This window comes from Mytilus trossulus, chromosome 6, assembly GCF_036588685.1.
Source record: "Mytilus trossulus isolate FHL-02 chromosome 6, PNRI_Mtr1.1.1.hap1, whole genome shotgun sequence".
Classification (NCBI taxonomy): Eukaryota; Metazoa; Mollusca; class Bivalvia; order Mytilida; family Mytilidae; genus Mytilus; species Mytilus trossulus.
This window is the reverse complement of record NC_086378.1, coordinates 88,230,248-88,251,959: the sequence shown is the minus strand read 5'-3', so window position 1 is coordinate 88,251,959 and position 21,712 is coordinate 88,230,248. Positions and strand designations below refer to the sequence as shown.

Below are 21,712 nucleotides of genomic sequence, written 5' to 3'. Positions count from 1 at the left end.
AAAATAAGTCTATTGTGTGCTTACACATTCAATTCTTTATTAACCTGTGTTTAACAAAATAAAGTTATGATTAGTAAATTTGTTATATTAAAATTTTGCCTTTGACAAAATTTAATATTACAAACACTTATTTCAGATATTAAAGATATCGACAACACAGACATAATTTGCAAATATGATCCCAAATAGCAAAAAAAATGAAATACACTCCAACGGGTTATCTAATCAAAAACAGCCGTTTATAAGCTTCATTGACTTGAAATTAAATCTTCCGACCAACGCCTTAAATATTAGTTTTTCTGAATAATTATAAACGTTTATAAGCAGATGATTGACGACAATAGAATGGTTTATCAACCATTCACACTGATTTGAATATAATTGAAATAATGAAATAAACTTCATTTCTCCATCACGTCATCAATATACAATGTACAAGTTACAGACTTTCTAGTAATATTTGAGTTCCTGTTCCATTGATGTGTCGTTATTTTCTTCCCTGTTTAATCTTCTTCTACGACCCTTTTAAGACATAAAATAAGAAAGGTGAGCAAGTTGATTTTGTTATAATTTGCAAATATTTATGTAATTTGTATTCAGATTACCAAGGCTACCTGTTAAAAGGTCGTACTTTGACCTATCATTGTTAATTTTTCATACATTGTTATTTTGATAAAGAGTTGTCTCACTGGTACTCATACCCGAGCTCATACCACATCTTTATATAGTTTACAAAATTAATTAAAAGTTGTTCTAAAATTTTGTCATATAAAATATGACATGACATACGCTATACGTTAAGCACTGTTGCTACCAAATTATGTCGACAAATTGAAAGGATTGTGATAAAAGCCAATGCAACACCAATCCAACGTCAAAATATGTCTTAAACAATAGACGGATGTAAAGCTCTTAATCGATCCTACTCTAGTAACGATTTGAATTTTGAATACACACTGACAAAGTTCATAATTTTTGTATAAAACACGACTATTTTATGTGGTGGTGGATGACTATCTTTTTAAATCCAAACCTTTTTATCACGATAATCAAATACTATGGGTTCTACTATTATCATTGAAAATTACACTATATAAACATTGTTTTTAGAGTTTGACTTTATGTACACACACCTGTAATTTAGGGTTTGACATAATCTACACTCACTTGTAGTTTAGGGTTGGACATGATGTACACATATTTGTAATTTAGGGTTAGACATAATGTTCACATATTCGTTTCCAGGGTTAGACATAATGTACACATATTCGTTTTAAGGGTTTGATATAATGTACACATATTTGTTTTTATGGTTTGACATACCGCACACTTACTTGTCTATCGTTAAATTCTTTGAAGTTTTGTGTCACTGGATTCGTAGTATTTCCTATATATCAATTGAATATCCACAATGTTACTAACCTTTAATGCCATTAATTTTAAACATGGAAAAGGTTCCACTAACAGATCCGGCAACTGCTAATATGTGTTCTTTATTTGGACTTTTATCTGCGGGAATGTATCTGAAAAAACAAAAAAACGCACATACATATACGATGGAAGCAACAGAGCACGGAGTTTCTGCTATTTCCGGTATTTTTTAAAAGTGCTATTTCTCTGATATAACTCTCTTTATAGGTTTAGCTCTCTTTAAAACCAAGTTTAGTCCATCATTTTCTACATAAGAAAATGTCTGTACCAAGTCAGGAATATGACAGTTGTTATCTATTCGTTTGATGTGTTTGAGCTTTTGATTTTGCCATTTGATTAGGGACTTTCATTTTGAATTTTGCTCAGAGTTCAGTATTTTTGTGATTTAACCTTTTGGCCAGCGGTATGTAGCACTGACTTTCTTTCATTCAGTTATTGACACATAATTTACTGACTATACATGTGAGTTAAACAAATTGTATGTCCCTTAAATCCATGTAGCAATGAGAACCTAACTTATAATGTTGTAGCTGTATAAGGGAAAAAGGATCGATCTAAAACAAATAAGGAAACAATCATTAGAATCGAATGTACTTAAGGTGGTAGACCTTGGTTAAGGGAAATAACTCTTAAAATCATCAGTACGTTTGTGTCAGCCATTTTCATAAATACGTTCTAAGCTTCTAGGATACATAGATTATTTTCAATCTGTTTCAGGTAAATGCTTAAAATACATTAATAAAACTTGACTTTTACAAACGCATCACTGAATTAAAGAGTTATCTCCCTTGACCAAGGTCTAACCCCTTAAGTAGTCGATTTTTTTTTTATCTCAATGAGCAATCCAGAGAGATAGATACACCAGGGGGAGTTACAAATCATTTTCAGTCTAAATTAAGACTAGCGAAATTCACAAAATGTCATGTTTTGCAAAACCATAACCAAAGTAGTAGTTCATTATAATGAACATTTTACTTCCTGTATCTGATTTCTGACTGATATGACTGGGTTACTGTGAGCAAGATTACCTCTAATTAAAAAAAATCTAAATGGGTTTCAGGAAAGTTGAAATTAAATATATACAATTTGCAATATCAATTCTCTATAAAGAAGAAATCTAGAATTTGTTTCTGCATTTGATCTGCGAAATCACATTGTTTGTAAAACGACACAATTAGTTGATAGTAGACATAAACTCTGGGTAAACAGTTAAGGTAAAACAAAAAGAATTAGTTGCGTGTTATTTGTAACTTTAAATGAAACATTTACCTCAATTAAATTGATTTTTTTCATACAAACCTTATACCTTTAGCGTCTATTTCACTTAACATCTCTCCATACAAACCTTATACCTTCATAGTCTATTTCACTTAACACCTCTCTATATAAACCTTATATTATAAGGGTCTATTTCATTAAATATCTCTCTATACAAACCTTACATCATCAGGGTCTATTTCACTTAACATCTCTCCATACAAACCTTATATCATCAGGGTACATTTCACTTAACACCTCTCTATACAAACCTTATATCATCAGTGTCTATTTCACTTAACATCTCTCCATACAAACCTTATACATTCAGGGTCTATTTCATTTAACACCTCTCTATACAAACCTTATATCATCAGGGTCTATTTCACTTAACACCTCTCTATACAAACCTTATATCATCAGGGTCTATTTCACTTAACACCTCTCTATGCAAACCTTATATCATTAGTGTCTATTTCATTTAATATCTCTCTATACAAACCTTATATCTTCAGGGTATATTTCACTTAACACCTCTCTATGCAAACCTTATATCATCAGTGTCTATTTCATTTAATATCTCTCTATACAAACCTTATATCTTCAGGTTCTATTTCACTTAACACCTCTCTATACAAAACTTATATCATCAGGGTCTATTTCACTTAACACCTCTCTATACAAAACTTATATCATCAGGGTCTATTTCACTTAACACCTCTCTATACAAACCTTATATCTTCAGGGTCTATTTCACTTAACACCTCTCTATACAAAACTTATATCATCAGGGTCTATTTCATTTAATATCTCTCTATACAAACCTTATATCTTCAGAGTCTATTTCACTTAACACCTCTCTATACAAACCTTATATCATCAGGGTATATTTCACTTAACACCTCTCTATACAAACCTTATATCATCAGGGTCTATTTCATTTAATATCTCTCTATACAAACCTTATATCTTCAGGGTCTATTTCACTTAACACCTCTCTATACAAACCTTATATCATCAGGGTCTATTTCACCTTACATCTCTCCATACAAACCTTATACCTTCAGGGTCTATTTCACATAACACTTCTCTATACAAACATTATATCTTCAAGGTCTATTTCACTTAACATCTCTCTATACAAACCTTATATCTTCAGGGTCTATTTCACTTAACATCTCTCGGTCATAAAGTTCTTCCCATGTCCCATCCGTTTCTTCAACTCCGTTCCATATACTTTGAAATTCTGGTTTAGAAGCATCGTCGGTTATCTTATAAATAAATATAGTTCCAGGACGTTCGTTTCCCACGAAGATCAGAAGTTCACTACCAATATGAGCAACTGCTAGACTTTCACTCTCAGGACCCTTCAAAATTGAGTTAAAAATGTATCACAACTAAAAAAAGCATACCACAGTCAATTTTATAGAAACATACGTTGGATTTAAATATTTAGAATCGAATGAATTCCAAACGAACAAGTTCAGACTTAGTAAATTATGTCCTCCGTCACAAGCTACTCACGTCGAAATTTCTTCTAAACATTAATCAATTCATTATTTCGGATAATTTTGATGTTCTAGTTTCTTAAAAAATGTATTGTCAGAATTCAAATGAAGTCTTTAAAATAGCTCTAACAAAGACCGATACAATTTCTAAAGATCTGGACATGTCAGAATCTAAAGAACTGGACATGTCAGAATCTAAAGAACTGGACATGTCAGAATCTAAAGAACTGGACATGTCAGAATCTAAAGAACTGGACATGTCAGAATCTAAAGAACTGGACATGTCAGAATCTAAAGAAATATGACAATTTCATAGTTCGTATCCCAAAATAAAAATAACGTCTCGTCATTTGTCTAATTTCCATTGTAAAAGACGTTTATAAACCAAGAGTTCCAAATGGTGAATTTGAAATCATCCCTTCGTAAATTTTACGGACGCCATCACGAGTTGGTTGACCGTTATGGAATAACCGTTTCACAAATGATATCGGATATGTTCCTTACGTCGTAACTACAATCCCCTTCCCTTTCATGAATTTGACCTACCGAATTAGACTATTTACCGGATTTGTTATCACATAAGCAACACGACGGGTGCCGCATGTGGAGCAGGATCTGCTTACCCTTCCGGAGCACCTGAGATCACCCCTAGTTTTTGGTGGGGTTCGTGTTGTTTATTCTTTAGTTTTCTATGTTGTGTCATGTGTACTATTGTTTTTCTGTTTGTCTTTTTCATTTTTAGCCATGGCGTTGTCAGTTTGTTTTTAGATTTACGAGTTTGACTGTCCCTTTGGTATCTTTCGTCCCTCTTTTTATAACCAATCATGACGTTTTGGTGTTCACTAATGAAAACTATTATATAAAATGCATTGTATTTGAAACGAAGATTTATGTATACGATACCTTGTCATCTGACCTAGCATCTATTGTCTGGTTGACAGTTTTGTCCCTCTTCCGGCAGTTATTGTTAAATAATTGAGGAATGTATTGTTGCTGAAGCTTTTCAAACTGGTCTCCACTATCGAACACGAGCTCCATTGTTTCTAATTTTCTAATGGAGAAACCTCTTCCTCCATACGCATATAGTTCGTCATATGTACCATTTTCATTTTTACCATTCAAATTGGTTATTTTTAACCGACCTAAAAATTATGATTATGGTTGAGTAATACGTAACAAAATATGTAAAAAAGGGAAGGCCCAAATCTTTAAAATAAAAAGGTAAAAACACACTAATAGTGAGCAAAAACCCAGAGAACACAGGGAGCTTGTGTCTTGAATCAAGTATATGGAATGTAGTTCGTTTATAGTTATTCACCTTAAGACAACCAATATGTAAAAACAAGTTACGTCATGGCTTTAACCGAACTTCGATCATTCGTTAAACCCCAGTCATGGTATCTGCAGAACATATGCAAAGGATGTTAACATTTCAAATATAAACTTCATACGGTAACATATAGTCGCCAATTTCTGTATCATTTTTTCCATTGTGAAGAATTGTCTCATTTGCAATTATACAATTATTTCTGTATTCATGCAAAATGGTCTTGATCCCCGGAATCATCCGTCAAGCGATTCGATATCAAATACATATCTAGTTGTCAGCACCAAGTCCCTGACAAATCTGTTAATTCTATCAGATATAATATAGGAGACAAGTTGGATATATGATGAGGCCAATTTATCTAGCAGTAGAGAAGATGTTACGATCAACCAATACAAATATTCACCCATATTAAAAGAAATCAATCTGCAATTTTTCAGATAATAAGAGAGATAAATGTATCATTTTTTTCGATTTTCAGTTGTAGTTCAACGAGCCAAGGTTGTATGCAAATTTTTAGCAAAATCTGCGACATAACCCATTTACTGTTCCTTGACCTTGAGATGTTCTTCTAAATAAACTTGGTGTTTGAATTTGAATTGACAGTATACTTCTGTTAGAGTTTAAAGTACTTTGGTCTTGGATTATAGCATTAAACATATCTTACCTAACATGTTATCGTCTTGGATTGTCGACGAAATGTTTTGACCAGCAGCCCATTTCATAATTGGAGAATCTTCTGTAAAATTCAACACCAAAAGCTTATTTATTATTCCTTATAAAATATGAAAAATCCTTTTTTAGTATGTGCGCAAAATATAAAATAGCTTGTTTTTCACTACATTGTAGTTCATCTAATTGATCTTTAACTAACGATTACATTTACATAAAAAGTACCTAATGAACCATGAACGTCGTTTGAATATTTTCCTTAACCTTTGATACCAATATCTAAAAATCCCAAAGGCGACTGTGTTACAGAACTATGGTCACTTTAGTCTTCTTCCGATCGGTAATTAATCCTTTACAAAAAGGAGCGTCTAAATGACTCTGCAGGATGCATGAATTTCGCAATTAAATCCGGTTAGAATCGGGACTTTAAATCCAAAGCCTCCTTTTGTCGAAGAGCCACGCTATGTACATGTAAAAGAAATTTGAACGATACGTAGGTGGGATGTTGCAAAGCTAAATTTCTCATTCCTTATTCAAAATACACTCAAGACAGTTTTTACTAATTACGTTGTATATACGATATTATTTACAACAAAATTTTATACCTGATAAAACGATATCTCGAACACGTTCTTCTTCGTTAAATCCTCCCCAGTCTGAGTAATCCTTAGAGTCACCTTCATTAGATGTCACTAGGTAACCTTTTCCCGCTACATATATCACATGGATTGCATCAGGCTGATACATGCTATAAATTGGCCACGATCTCATATTTATACCTTCAAAGTAGAGAAACACATTTAGTGTATATTTCATGTTGTAAGCAAAATTATTATCAGTCGCTAGAATGATCAGTCATATCTAAATCATCAAGGTAAAGTCAACGCTCAATAATAAGCCTGCTTTTTTTAAGATTTGTCCGCCTTTAAATTTGTCTATTTTCCAAAATCTCAAAATTCTGGAGGTTTCCATGACGACTTCTGTTCAGAAACAGCTTTTACGATTGAGGTAAGAGTTGAAACGTGAAGAAAGTGAAAATTATCTAAATACTGGTTTGAGAACAATTAACAAATGATATTTTACATATTATAAAAAGCCATCTTGATTAAATCAGCCTCATTGACTTATAATGTTTTACTTTTTTTTAAATTGTTATTTGGATGTAGAGATGTCTCATTGGCACTCACACCACATCTTCCTATATCTATAAACATACCATCTTTGTCACTTGGGTCTATCATAAGTTTTTCCCATGACTTGTAACCTAATGGTAATATATCTTCTATGGTTTCTGTAGCAATGTCCACGACAGCTATTGCATTATTCTCCTGCATAAAACAAATGGAACAATTACGTATCTAAACAAGATATATAATGACAAAATATCAATGTAACAACTGAAATTATGCCAGTTTTCATTTATTTATGAACATAACTTAACACCTTATGAAATATGTATCTGAAGGAACTCTGACTCATATGGAAATAAGAAAAGTTCGATATAGAGATACGCACAGTTGGTAAGAATCGAAATCTTTAAAATTCCAATTTCATAAAAAAAGATATTATCATAATATCCTCTGATAGCTCATGTTTGTTATGTTAAAATTCATTTGACTAAAACCCTTCAAATAAAGCTGACTTTATGGAACTAAAATTAGATATGAAGTTATATATCTATTAAAACTCAATCAATTAAAATAAATACCTGCAGACAAATGTAAGCTTTGGAATAGTCTTTGTTATATGCTATATATTCAGGTTCTACATCGTTGGAAAAGTTGTTGTTGTTTGCTCTATGTATAAAACGTAATCCCTTGGATTCCAAATCTGACCATCTGTCAAAAATTAAAAAAAATCGTCATTATTAAAGATGAAACCACTTTTCTGGATTTACCTTCAGCACGATTGCTCAGAACAGAATATTTGAATTTCTAGCATGTATGAAATCCGGAACTGTTTTAGAGCTATATTACCAAAGAGAACAAAAACTGATAGTCAAGTCCATCTGAGTAAACTTTTTCGGATTGAGTCCAACCCTTATTGTTTTTAATAAAATACACTGTTTGTCAGTGCCAACAGGTAAGCCGTCCCTTGCTATGCATAGAACTGTGCCGTAAACTTCATTCACAATATCTAATTTATTTATGTAATTTATACGTGTTTCTCGATTCTGTTTTTTTTTTATATAAATAAGAATGTTGGTTTTAACGTTTGAATGGTTTTACACTAGTAATTTTGGGGCCCTTTATAGCTTGTTGTTCGGTGTGAGTCATGGCTCCGTGTTGAAGGCCGTACATTGACTTATAATGGTTTTTTTTTTAAATTTTATTTGGATGGAGAGTTGTCTCATTGACACTCACACTACATCTTCGTGTATCTACTTCTAGTTTCGAAATTATCCTTAATATAAGTTCATTAGGAACCATTTACTGAAATTTCAGTAATTGAGTGACAGGACATCATCTATATATCTGAAATTATTATAACAAAATTTTGATTTACGGTTGGTTTGGGAGGGAGTAATCGTTGAGAACGGTTTGTACTATTCGTGCTCCATAAGAGTGTTAAAAAGTCGGTCCATAGTAGAACACATTTTTTTTACCTATTGATACATCGATTGTTAGTCAAACACCAGTCCACGCATCAGAAATGCAGTCCAGTAAATTTAATTACATATTGGAAAAGTGTGGTGTTTATGATAACATACAGCTAAATCTTTAACCTACAAACGTCTAATATCTAAGTAATCGTGTTTCTTTATTCCCATACCGTTTTTATCAGTTAATTGAAAATGTAAAACAAAATCATACTATTTGATTGATTATCATTATTTCTTTGAAAATAGAAACAATATCGAGCGGCAACACCGAATCATCTAATCCACACAAAACATATTTACTTTGAGTTGAATTCTTTGAAATCCAGCATTTTATACGTTGCTTTATCATTTTCAATTTTGATGATCCCAACTCCGCCCTCAGGGTCTATAATTGTATTATTAATGTGATATGCCTGAGCCTCCACAGCTACTAATATCGTCTTGCAGTCTTTTGTAGGGCTGAGCATATCTGGGGTTGGTCCAACTAGAAAGAAAAAAACATTATATGGTGTTAATTAAAAGTATGCATAAAATAAAACTGAAAAAATTAAACCCGACACGGAGTAACAAAAGTTAGATATTATAATATATATTTACGTATGTACTGAAACTCCATGCAAAAAATGGAAGTCAAACTAGGTGAGAAGAAGATAGTATCAGAAATAGAACACCAACATTTATTATGGGTAAAAAACCGATTTGTTTGCTTCTGCTTTTTATTTTCTCTTTTTAAAAGAAAGTTTTTAATTTTGTGAAACAGGATTCAGTTAAGAATATTGTCTATGTAATACACTGAACATCATTAGCTTTACCTGTAATGTTATATTTTTCTACCATTAGATCTGCTTTTGAGTAATTGGTGAAAACAACAACACGCCCCTTGTCTTTAAATGCATCATTATCCATGGAGACGAAAACGTATCCACCACAATATTCAACGTCTGTGACATCCACATCTTCAAATTCCATATGGTGAATGATCTCCGGAGATGTGACATTTTCAACATCAATAACATGCAAAATATGTCCCCCTGAAAAATAACACAAAATGTTACAAATACGTTTGACGTGAAACAGCATTAAAAACGAAAAGATAGCAAAAAACAACTAAAGCAATCTATGTGGCATACCCTCGGAAACGAAACAAAAATAATGAAAGTCAATTCGGAAAGTCCATAATCACATGGCAATATCAAATAACAAAACGTATCATAAACAAATGGACAAGCACTGTCATATTCCTGACTTGGTACAGGCATTTTCAAATGTAGAAAATGGTGGATTAAACCTGGTTTTATAGCGCTTACCCTCTCACTGTGATGACAGTCTGATCAAATTCCGTTATATTTACATTGATGCGTTAACTAAACAGACACAATAAATAAAATAGTCAAAATATGGGTACATCAGTCATCATCGTATAACAATTTTAAAAGCTACATTACTGTATAAAACAATTGCTTTTCTCTGTACGGATGTAACGCATTGGATGTATGGTAATATTATTCATGATATATGCAATGCTACAATATAATAATCAATACGATGAAGGAACATACGTGTTCATGAATGAATCGCTCGCTATACAATGTTTGTGCCAATAAAGACAAAATTCAAGGATCCAACTTCAGTGATCAATTGGAAAATGAATTTGTTCAAATGATTAATAAGTTTACAGTGTCGAATTTACATTTTTGGGCTCTATTGACGATATCATGAAAACAATTAGGATGTGATTTTTCGTTTAAATACGTTTTCTACATGCTCAGCCAAACTCTCAAACGAAATCGTTGTATTTTTGAAATAATTAAGTGATTGATGGTGACAAAATCCCTGACTTGTATGCAAATTACATGAACTGCATGCATATCAAAGAAGAAGATGAGATCCATTTTTACTTTTTGTACTAATTTTAAAGAACTACCTAATGATAAGAGATATTTCTGGTTGTTCACAAATGAGCACATACATTAACTCTCATGTGCCTAGGAGATTACATTATTAAGGTTTATGTACCCTTCTGTAGCCATTTTTGTACGACCTTTTTAAACTTCAATTGTATCAAAACTACAGATATAATGAATAATAGAGATAGGCCATTGTGTACATATTCCAAGGGGAAACTTGATGCAAAGCATTATTTTTTACTGTTTCATTGCATTTAATAGAAAATGAGGACTTTGTGGCAAATAAATCAAGATTTTAATAGAAAATCCACAGCCTTTATCCTTGTACTCTCATATTTGGCAATTTGATGACTGATAGATATAGGATTATTGCATGCAGTGCTAGCATTGATTTCCTTAAAACAAGTTTATAAATGTAGTTATTGGTTTAAACAAATATAAATATGGCCAAAATCAAGTACACCTTTTAGGGTGCGCTCGACTTTAGTGACTCCGCAAGAGGTGTTTTGGAATTTACAGGTTGCTAGAACTTTTTGTAAAAAATAAACACTAGCACATCATAGAAAATCAAGTGAGTAATTTATGTTTCAAATTTTATAACAAAAATCACTGTATTAAAGGCTGTGGATTTTCTATAAAAATCTTGATTTATTTGCCACAAAGTCCTCTTTTTCTATCAAATGCAATGAAACAGTAAAAAATAATGCTTTGCATCAAGTTTCCCCTTGGAATATGTACTAAATGGCCTATCTCTATTATTCATTATATCTGTAGTTTTGATACAATTGAGGTTTGAAAAATTCGTACAAAAATGGCTACAGAAGGGTACATAAACCTTAAAGGTTTAGAAATAAGATCCAGATGTAAACAAAATAGATGAAGTAATATAATATTTTATTGTTATAAGATTTAATATAATAGTTATATTAAACACATGTTGTGTTAGGCTCTGATCCTGTCCATAACGTTATAGTATGGTATTAGTTTTCTGTTTCGCTTTTCCAATCATATTGTGTTGTAAAATGATGCCCTTTATGGGTTCTTGATTAGATTAATAAAATTCTTATCTTATCTCTTATCTTATCAAATATCGGTCACCTTTTACACTTATCATATCTTTTTGATATTCTTAATGCCAACCTTTGTCAGGTCAAGCTGTACCGTAGAACACTTTTTAAGAATTTTATTTACACTTTGCTTGCACAACCATGCATTTCCTTTCATCATTTAGAATGATATATGTATTACGATTAACTTTATAAAAACAGGATGGAAAGAGTTTTTTTTTTAAATTAATCATTTAGATATGTTACCATTAAGGCGTTAATATATTATACCACTTTGTCATTTGTGGTAAGTGTTTGTTTCAAGATGATAATATAGGTCAAATATTTTAGTATCCCCTCACACAAACGTGTACAAGAGGCCAATTCACATAACTCACTTAAAAAGACAGTAATGTTTAATATACAACAGCACGTGTTGTTATGACAATGATATTTATTGTTAGTTTATTAATGAAGAATAACATAGACTTTTAATTAATATTATAACACAATTAAGTGTTTTCAACCAATGGAATGCAACCCTCGTCATCGTGTTAAGGGTGATGCACCTTTCTGTAGTCATATGTATTACGAAGTTGATATGAAAACAGCAAAATACAGAATAAAAGAGGGACGAAAGATACCAAAGGGACAGTCAAAGTCATAAAAGTGACGTTTGATTTTGAACATGTACCAAAGAGAAACGTTGTTCAAAGCAATACTGTTAGATATGCTATTGCATTAAATAGGAAAGAGGATTTGATAGCAAACAATGCCAAGAGTTTTGCCAAAACACCCACTGACTTTTAAACTGGGATTTCTGTTATAAAATCCAAAATACTTATTTAAGTGTCTGTGCATGATATGCTAACAATTATCGTCTACAACAAGTCCTACACAGACTTTGCATTAAAAAAACCTCGAGCTGAGTCTTTTAAGTCCAGCGCACCCTAGAATGTATAATTGAACAAGTCAATTTATATGCTTGTTAAAACACATATATGTATTGATATACTAGGGAAATCATCGACATACTTTAATACAATGATTTTGATTGTTAAATTGTAAAACATAGATAAATCACTTATTTTTTCATAATGTGCCAGCGGTTTTGTTTAAAAAAAGTTTAAAACAACTTACATAACTATGAACATTGCATAGTGATTAAATCTTCATATTTGATTAATTACAAAGATGCTACGGCGTTGCACGTTGATATACTCAGACTTTATTCTAACATATATTAATTACTTATGATGTGAAAAAAATAGACGCTTGGTATATTACACTGAGTCATCAACACTACGGTGAAACTAGTCATAAGATTATATACATGATATAGGACAACTCACATCTTCAACAATAAACAGGTGTCTATTTAACACGTCTATTCAATACATAAAAATCACTAGCTTAATTTAGTCATCACAGAACTTTTACAGGTCTGAAACCAAATATCAACCACCCTAAAACCCAGATAAATCCTGAAATTAGAGAACCAGGTATCATTACTATCGATATCTCCTAGCTAATACTATATTCCAGGGCTTGTATTATCTATCATAATTTCCTGGATAGAGGGTTGCATATAACAAGGAAGCTATTATCCCAAGAGTTCTAAATTGTGAGGTATACATAATCCCTGCGTACATTTAAAAACGCCATCACGAATTGTTGACCGTTGTGAAACATGTTTCACAGATGAGGCTGATATGTTGCGATTTTCGTAACTATAATTCTGTCCAGTTTCGATGAGACCTACCGAATAAGAGATTTTGTGTCTGTTGTTTGTCTATTTGTCTTTTCCTCTTTTACCATGGTGTTGTCTGTTTATCTTCGATAGATAAGTTTGAATATCCCTTTATTATAATTCGCCTTACTTTTGGAACACGCACAAGAAATAAAAAAAAACCAGTAGTTTAACGATGTTATAATTGTGTTACTCGATTAGGAACAGACATTTAAATACAATAAAAAAAAATCACGAATAGAATCGCATGAAATATGTTAGGAGCAACACCGATATGGGCTTGAGATTTTATGCAACCATAACCTTTTAAGCTAAAGCTTGATCGTTTGAATAAAGAAGACAACATGAAAGAACAATAACAAAAATAAGTAAAAAGAGAGCAAGATTTCCTATAGCATAGCCTTTTGCAAAAATGCATTGTATCTTTATTGGAATATATAGCAAGTTTATGATACCCTATAAGACTCGGAATACTTAAATTGCATATGCCATCAGAATAATTTAGATTTTTTCCCGAATAACTTTAAATCAATTGTCCTTAATTAAACCTTTACATTCTTTGCCATAAACCAGCTCTCCAAGCTGTAGCAAATAATTTTTTTTGGTTAATGAAAAAGCAAATGAAACTTTTCGAATTTAGGAATTTTTTTTTTTACATTGCTCTCATCGACGCCCTTTAGTTCCTTGGTGATAAGTATCTGTCATGCAATGTATCACTACTTTATGTTAAGTTACTGAGTGCAACATTCTTATTTAAAGGGGCACTAGCTACCAGATATAAACATACAAAAAAATATTATTTTTGTTTGTTCAATCATTAGTGAACGACTTATGAAATAATAGTTTGCCTTTAGAAGCCATTTTTGGTAAATTTGGTAAAAAAAAAACCACGAGAAGAAACATCGCTGATGAATTGTTCAATTGCAAGTGAGTTCTTCTACCTCATTGAATGCATATTCATGTGAACTTTAATTCAACCCTCAGCTAGAAATGGGTAATGGATGAATAAGCCGTGTTCAGTTATAAGATGGAAACAGAATGTCAACATTGCAATTGAACAAGGGTAGATCATTTGATTTACTGATTCTATCCACAAAAAAACTTCTTGTTCAGGTTAAACGATGAGTAATTTTTGTTTACCTATAACACGAAATAAGACAGACATAGACAATCCAATTGCACGAGTTCGTTATCTATTTATAACTATGTTTATGTTGTGTATCGGGTTAAATGACCGTTGGCGGTCTCCTGTGGTTACCGCGATGGTTAATTAGATAGTATCTAGACGATAATAAACAAAATGTTGGCACATATAATCGAGTCTATGCATCGTTAATGGCTTATTTCAGACTTTTTATACATTGGATATACGTTCAGGTATGTGATAAATCAATAGTAGGTCAAATCGTTAAGGGTAAATTGAAAGCTAGTGTCCCTTTAAATGGAGATCTCTTTTGTTGTTGAAAGTAGAACCGACATTGCAATTATAATTGTGACTTCTAATTACGCGCGTCTTATTGTCCATTGGAAGTGAGAAGTATAAAATATATCTTTGGAAACTCTATAATAATGATAATTTTATATTCAAATATAACATTCTTCTTTTGTTTTGTAAATCAAACCCGTGTTCTTATTTCAATGCAACATAATTGCATGTAATTGAAGACAAAATCACAATGGCAACGTCAATTGTATTTGAGAAATAGTGAAAATGGACGTTTATGGTGTTGTTTTCTAGAAGTTCAAATAACATTTAATTAGAATCGTTATAAAACAAGAAATAGTGTCCCATTTTTACCTAATTTATGACAAGAATATAATTCATGTTTCAGCGAAACACAAAACATATTTATTTTGGGATTTCCAGTTATCAATGTTCTTTGACTTTATAATGTATGAATTTCTTTGTAACCGTTTTGGTTCGAGCGACGATAGTCAGTGTTTTTGTTTTTCTTCTTCACCAAAATACTTAATATTCAAACAAAATTAATACAAAAATACCGAACTCTTAGGAATAATCAAAACCAAAATCCCTTAACAAATGCATAAATCGAAAGCTTAATAGAGGTAACAGTAGTATATCGCTGTTCAAAACTCGTAAATCTACTGACCAAAAAAATCAAAAAATCGGGGTAACAAACTAAAACTGAGAGAAATGCATTAAATAAAAGAGGCCAACAACGACACAACATTAAAATGTAACACACACAGAAACGGATTGAGCATTAGACAAAATCCGATGAGAATAACACATACTAGAACACACCCGTGATATCGCGGGTCTGTGAATGAATTAAAGTATATAACTATGCGCAAGCCTTATTTTAGTATTAGTATTGTCATCTGATAAAGTCATGCCGATTATAAGATACACATGTTTCTCTGCTTTCAAATCTTTCTGTTTGAACCCGTCGAACTGGAACTTATCAATTATTGGTAATATTAATTATTTGGAAAACTATATAACTATGCGCACGCCTTATTTTAGTATTAGTATTGTCATCTGATAAAGTCATGACGATTATAAGATACACAGTTTTTTCTGCTTTCAAATCTTTCTGTTTGAACCCGTCGGACTGGACCTTATCAATTATTGGTAATATTAATTATTTGGAAAATAAAAGGTCTTGGAATGGAGTATTTTTTAATCAACAGCATTTAATATATTAGTTATGAATAAAGTTGAATTCTTTGATTCGCTGTTTTATGTCATGCATGCCGCAACAAACAAATTGAAAACTGTACCTACACGCCTTATTTTAGTCCAGATTTGTCTTACTGATTAAAATACTACAATAGGTAACAATTTGACAATTTAGTAGTGTCAACCCTGTGATTATGACCCGTGTATATAGCATATTAATCCTGAATACACCGTTTGGTGGTGCGCCTGTCAGATGCGGAACGTACAGACGAGGTAATATGTAACAGGTGAATATACTATTAGTATCGGTATCGGACTCGACCCGGAACTTCTTAATTATTGAGAATATTAATTACGTGGAAAACAAAAGGGCCTGGAGTGGTGTAATTTTTAATCTACACCTTTGTACTATATTAGTTAAATATAAAGTTGAATTCTTTGATTCGTCGTTTTTACGTGATGACGGCTGACAAATTGGTCCTCGTAATTTTAGTATTATAGATAACTTAATACATCAAAGAACAGCAAACAACTGTCGTATTAATGACTAGATACAGTCATTTCCTTGTGTAGAAAAAAAAACCAGTTTTCGCATTATTCTTTTATGGTTGACGAGTGCCCTTGGGTTGAACAGAATTGGTTTGATCAGCCCTTCAACACTTGTATTTTAGATTTCAAATTTTTTGGTCCCGGACATCATTCAAGAGCCATTTTATTGTTGAAATCAGCATCTTAGGCAGTCATTTGGTACCGTAAATGAATTACCAACATGTCAGTTTACATACAAAAAAAAAGTATTGTGCTAATACAACAGTTTAAGCTTTTCTGTGATACACATTTGACAACCATATTTGAATTTCAAAAATTTGGGAAAACGAACCTCTCGAAAGTTTACAGTAAATTTGTCAATGAAAGTTTTGGAAATATAAGAATTATATAGTCAATAAAGTTTAGAAAATTAATAACGATTAGTAAATAAACAAAAACATGATTAAATACGTTTGTATACCTACCTACAGCATACACTAATTTATTATCAGGATCATACGATGTTTGTTCTATGGCTCCACTAGAATACTTGTATAACGGAGTTCCATCTTTGTCATAACTGTCAGGCAAATATAATGTAGATAATTTTTCCAAAGTAACTTTATCCTTAAATACCGGTACGGAAAATACACACAAACAAACAGTGAAGGTATAAAGAATTTGAAGCTGTAACATCTTTTACATAAAATTAATTGCCTTGGTTTATGTCAACCAAGTGCCGGATTTCTTCGAAGTGATGACTATTTTAAACTTGCGGATTTTTATATGTACTAATGGCTTGAAATTATGTTACTACAAGTTGATTATGATTAATTATGTTGTTAGTTATATAATTCTAGAACCACGTACGAAAGATATCTAACGGTAAAATAAGCTTAATCGTAGTCTGAAATCCCTCCAGAAAGGTTGACCTGCCTTTGTTTTTGACTTTTTATTTATATTTTTAATGTTCTCAAACTTTCTAAAAAGTAAAATCACAAAAATACCGAACTCAGAGGAAAATCAATTTCGAAAGTCCATAATCACATGGCAAAATCAAAAAACAAAACGCATCCAAAACGAATGGACAAGAACTGTCATATTCCTGACTTGGTACAGGCATTTTCAAATGTAGAAAATGGTGGATTAAACCTGGTTCTATAGCGCTAACCCTCTCACTTTAATAACAGTCTCATCAAATTCCGCTACATTTAAATGCTTGGTTTTCGATAAATTTGGTCACCTTCGTATCTGATGATAATAGTTATTCGTAAACACACACATTTGACATCCGGTATTTATATCATATGTGTTTTCATTTGTGTTAAGACATATGAAAAAAATGGTAAAATCACAGAAACTTCAAGGAAATTCAAAACAGAAAGTTCCTAAACAAAAGGCAAAATCAAAAGATAAAACATATCAAACAAATGGAAACGAGTTTCTTGAAATTTTAAATGTTACCGAAATTATTGAACAAATGCATGCATATATACTGAAATAAGTCTTGCATGCAAGTTTTTTTTAAATTTATTACACAGCTAATACGTATTAACGACAAATAATATTTCATTTCGAGTTTGTTGCCGAAATTTACCGAATCACGTGACATTGATTAACAATAATAACAGAGAACATGGAAAGCGTGACAGATAAGAGAATTGAAAGAGCCATGTCATTTGTATTTAGATTTTCCATGTATTCCTATAGACATCAAGTAATGTTAAAACCACATTGCCTAATGGCACAACCACATTGCCTAATGGCACAACCACATTGTCTAACGACATAATCACATTAAATAATGTTGAAAACATATAAAGTAATGACGAAACCATAACAAGTTATTACTTAACCGTATCATGTAATATCAAAATATCATCAAGTAATGACGTTACCATATTGAGCAGTATCAAAACATCATTAAGTAATGTCAAAACCATATTACGTAATAACACAACATCATCAAGTAATGATCAAACCACATCACGTAATGTCAGAGCACCACATAAGACAGCTGTGGCGTTCCATAGTCTGGTATCCATTCTTTTTATTATATTTTTGGAAAAAATCATTATAAAAACTTTTTGATAAATTATTAAATAAATCTATGGATTTTCATTAAGACACCCCAGTTACCTTAAGGTCACTGCATATCACAAAATATCTCAGAATTGGTGTCTTGGAAATCTATAATTCCATCTGCACATTTATGAATATTTGTATAATAAAAAGAATTTTCTTTTATAAAAAAAAAATAACGTTCAATTCTGTAAGAGTAAAAGTTTTAAATTTGATGTTTTATTTTACTTTTTATTTATAATATTTAAACGGAAATACTTCGTAAAAAGATACCGAGGCAAAGTAGTATTCTGTTATACATTGTTTATGAATAAATGCTTGAATTTTAAACTGTTTTATTTCGAATCCTTCTGTATGAAGGATGCTTGTTTTGTTAGGAAATTAATATTGTCAGGTCAGTGACTTAATAGTTTACATGTGACCTTTGCTAGATGACATCAGGTCGACGACAATGATGGCTATAACGACGTAAAACAAGGTAAACAATTATGAATTATTACAAAATTAGATGCAAAAGATAATAAAAAAAATAACAAGGTGAGATGAGGCATTAAACAAATACGAATTTTTACTGCTTCAAAACACGTACTATTAATCCTAAGTCCCTGATAGGACATTTGTTGTCCATTCGTTTAATGTGTTTCACATTTTAATTTTGCCATTTGAATTGGGACTTTCCTTTTTGAATTTTCCTCGGAGTTCAAATTTTTTGTGATTTTACTTTTTTTCTATGGAACGTTGTAAGCAGACGGATAATCGATTCTAGATGCAGTGTCGTCGTATATCTATTCGTGAACGAAATATTAATTGGGTGTTTAAAGTGAATGATACTCTCCACACAAAAGTCATCTGTTACTTTCCACCACCATTTTTTTTCGTAGTATAAAACGGGTACCACTTGAACGATACAACGCATATCTGTCAATCTCGGTTGCGATGTAATGCGCTATTGGTACTGATCCCAACTCGCATCTACCCTTTCATCAGAAAAAAACCTACTGGTATCCCGTGTCACAGTGTGGTATCAGAAACTAATAGACATTTTTTTTTATATAAGTTGGACTGCGATTAAAGTTGTTTGTTGTTTTCCGTTTATTATTGAACTTTTAAAATGTTTATTATAAATCTGAAATTTTCAAAATTCTTCTAATTATTCGAAAGATCGTCCTTCTTCGAATATGACCTGCTTTTTTCATTGAAGATGTTGTACCAATCATAAAAAAATGTCCAAGTAGTAGGGACAGTTTTAACGAAACAGTGAATCTTTTTTTGTCAGCTCTGAAATAATTTTAATCCGCTGTTTTCTACATAAGAAAATTTCTGTACCAAGTCAAGAATAGAACAGTTGTTATCCATTCAGTTGATGTGTTTGAGCTTTTGATTTTGCCATTTGTACATTAACAAAACATATCTAATTTTAGATTTATACTAATATATCACATTAGGATGGAAAAATGTAATGCTGAATCCTATGTCTTGTCTTCTATGTTGAAACAACCATAAAGTTTAGATCAGATCATTGAATGTCAGACTCAGAAATATTAAAGATGTTAATACACAATTAACCTATGGACAGGCGGCAGGAAAGAAATGTAAACTTATACATCCTGTCATTATGTTATTGTACAATAGTAAATTCGTGTATTCTTGACTTTATGTTTTGCTAATACATATGCTTGGTCTATGCGCCATTCTGTGCTTCTTTGATACATATTTGTAGGATTTTTTCAGTGATTAAGATTATAACACTATTTTGACTGCTGTATTTTTTACATTTTTATTATTATGTCCGTTTGTTTTGTTCATGCATCGGTATCAATATAATGAAATATAATGTCATACAAGTGGGAGGTTTAATTAACTATAAAATCAAGTGCAATCCATCATTTTCTACCTGAGAAAATGCCTGTACCAAGTCAGGAATATGATAGGTGTTATCCATTCGTCTGATGTGTTTGTGCTTTTGATTTTGTCATTTAATTAGGGACTTTTTGTTTTCCATTTTTTGAGTTCAGTATTTTTGTGATTATACTTTTTTTTATTTCCGATGCAAACTTTAATAAACGAGACTATTTTGATTTTGAACTATTAAACTAACTTCACCAGCATATGGGATACACATTTCCCTTCTCATTTGGTATTCAAGAGCTTGCATCTGCAATTATACTTTGTAAAACGTCACCATTGTTTGAGCAGACAATTGATGAACCAGGGTGTGTCTGGGTGCTGACGTTGTTATTCATCTTAATTATGAATAGTATTCTTTTATTGGTCTTTGTAAATTATTACTTTTACTGTTTAGTCTATTTTTGGCAATATCCATTTGACGTGGCTCGGTACTTATACATCCCGTAATTGTATATGTATGATATGGTGAAGTTTTGTGCGAGGTTTGGCATGCCACAAAACAAGGTTCAACCAACAATTGTTTCCTTTAAAAATGCCCTGTACCAAGTCAGGAATATGGCCATTGTTATATTATAGTTCGTTTCTGTCTGTATTACATTTTAACGTTGTGTCGTTTGTTTTCTCTTATTTTTGAGTGTAAATTCACATTGCTTGCAAAAAGACGTGTCACGGTACTTGTCTATCCCGAATTCGTGTTTTTGGTTTTGATGTTTCTGTGTGTGTTACATTTTAGTGTTGTGTCGTTATTCTACTCTTATATTTTATGCGTTTCCCTCGGTTTTAGTTTGTTACCCCGATTTTGTTTTTTGTCCATGGATTTATGAGTTTTTAAACACCGGTATACTACTGTTGCCTTCATTTGTATTCTTGTCTTCCTTTTTGCTTATGTGCTGTGTCTATAAGCCTTTTTGTTCATCTTTGTTGACCTATTTGTTGGTTTTTTTTATTGATTAAGATCATAAGACAATGTTGATTGCTGTATCCCTATTTTTGACATTTAATTCGGTTTGATTTATTCACACATTGTTGTAAACATAATGGAATTGTATG

The 21,712-nt window shown here is 31.7% G+C and overlaps 1 protein-coding gene across 1 annotated transcript; it reads right to left on the bottom strand.

Annotated features, from left to right (window-relative positions):
- Nucleotides 1-20: 20 nt before the first annotated feature.
- LOC134722150 (mesenchyme-specific cell surface glycoprotein-like) lies at nucleotides 21-17,455 on the bottom strand. The gene is made up of 11 exons (XM_063585713.1): nucleotides 17,158-17,455; nucleotides 9,610-9,828; nucleotides 9,098-9,281; nucleotides 7,904-8,033; nucleotides 7,412-7,523; nucleotides 6,801-6,974; nucleotides 6,191-6,262; nucleotides 5,100-5,338; nucleotides 3,835-4,055; nucleotides 1,423-1,523; nucleotides 21-522 (listed from the first exon to the last, which is right to left on the bottom strand). The coding sequence occupies exons 1-11, from the start codon at nucleotides 17,366-17,368 to the stop codon at nucleotides 515-517; spliced, it is 1,671 nt and encodes a 556-aa protein (XP_063441783.1). The 5' UTR covers nucleotides 17,369-17,455; the 3' UTR covers nucleotides 21-514.
- Between the last annotated feature and the right edge of the window lie 4,257 nt (nucleotides 17,456-21,712).

Coding starts and splice junctions, on each gene's coding strand:
- LOC134722150 (XM_063585713.1), bottom strand. CDS start 17,368: ATGTTACAGCTTCAAATTCTTTATACCTTCACTGTTTGTTTGTGTGTA. Junction 7,524..7,903: donor AAGCTTACATTTGTCTGCAG/GTATTTATTTTA, acceptor TGTTTTATGCAG/GAGAATAATGCAATAGCTGT. Junction 5,339..6,190: donor CCAAGACGATAACATGTTAG/GTAAGATATGTT, acceptor CATAATTTTTAG/GTCGGTTAAAAATAACCAAT.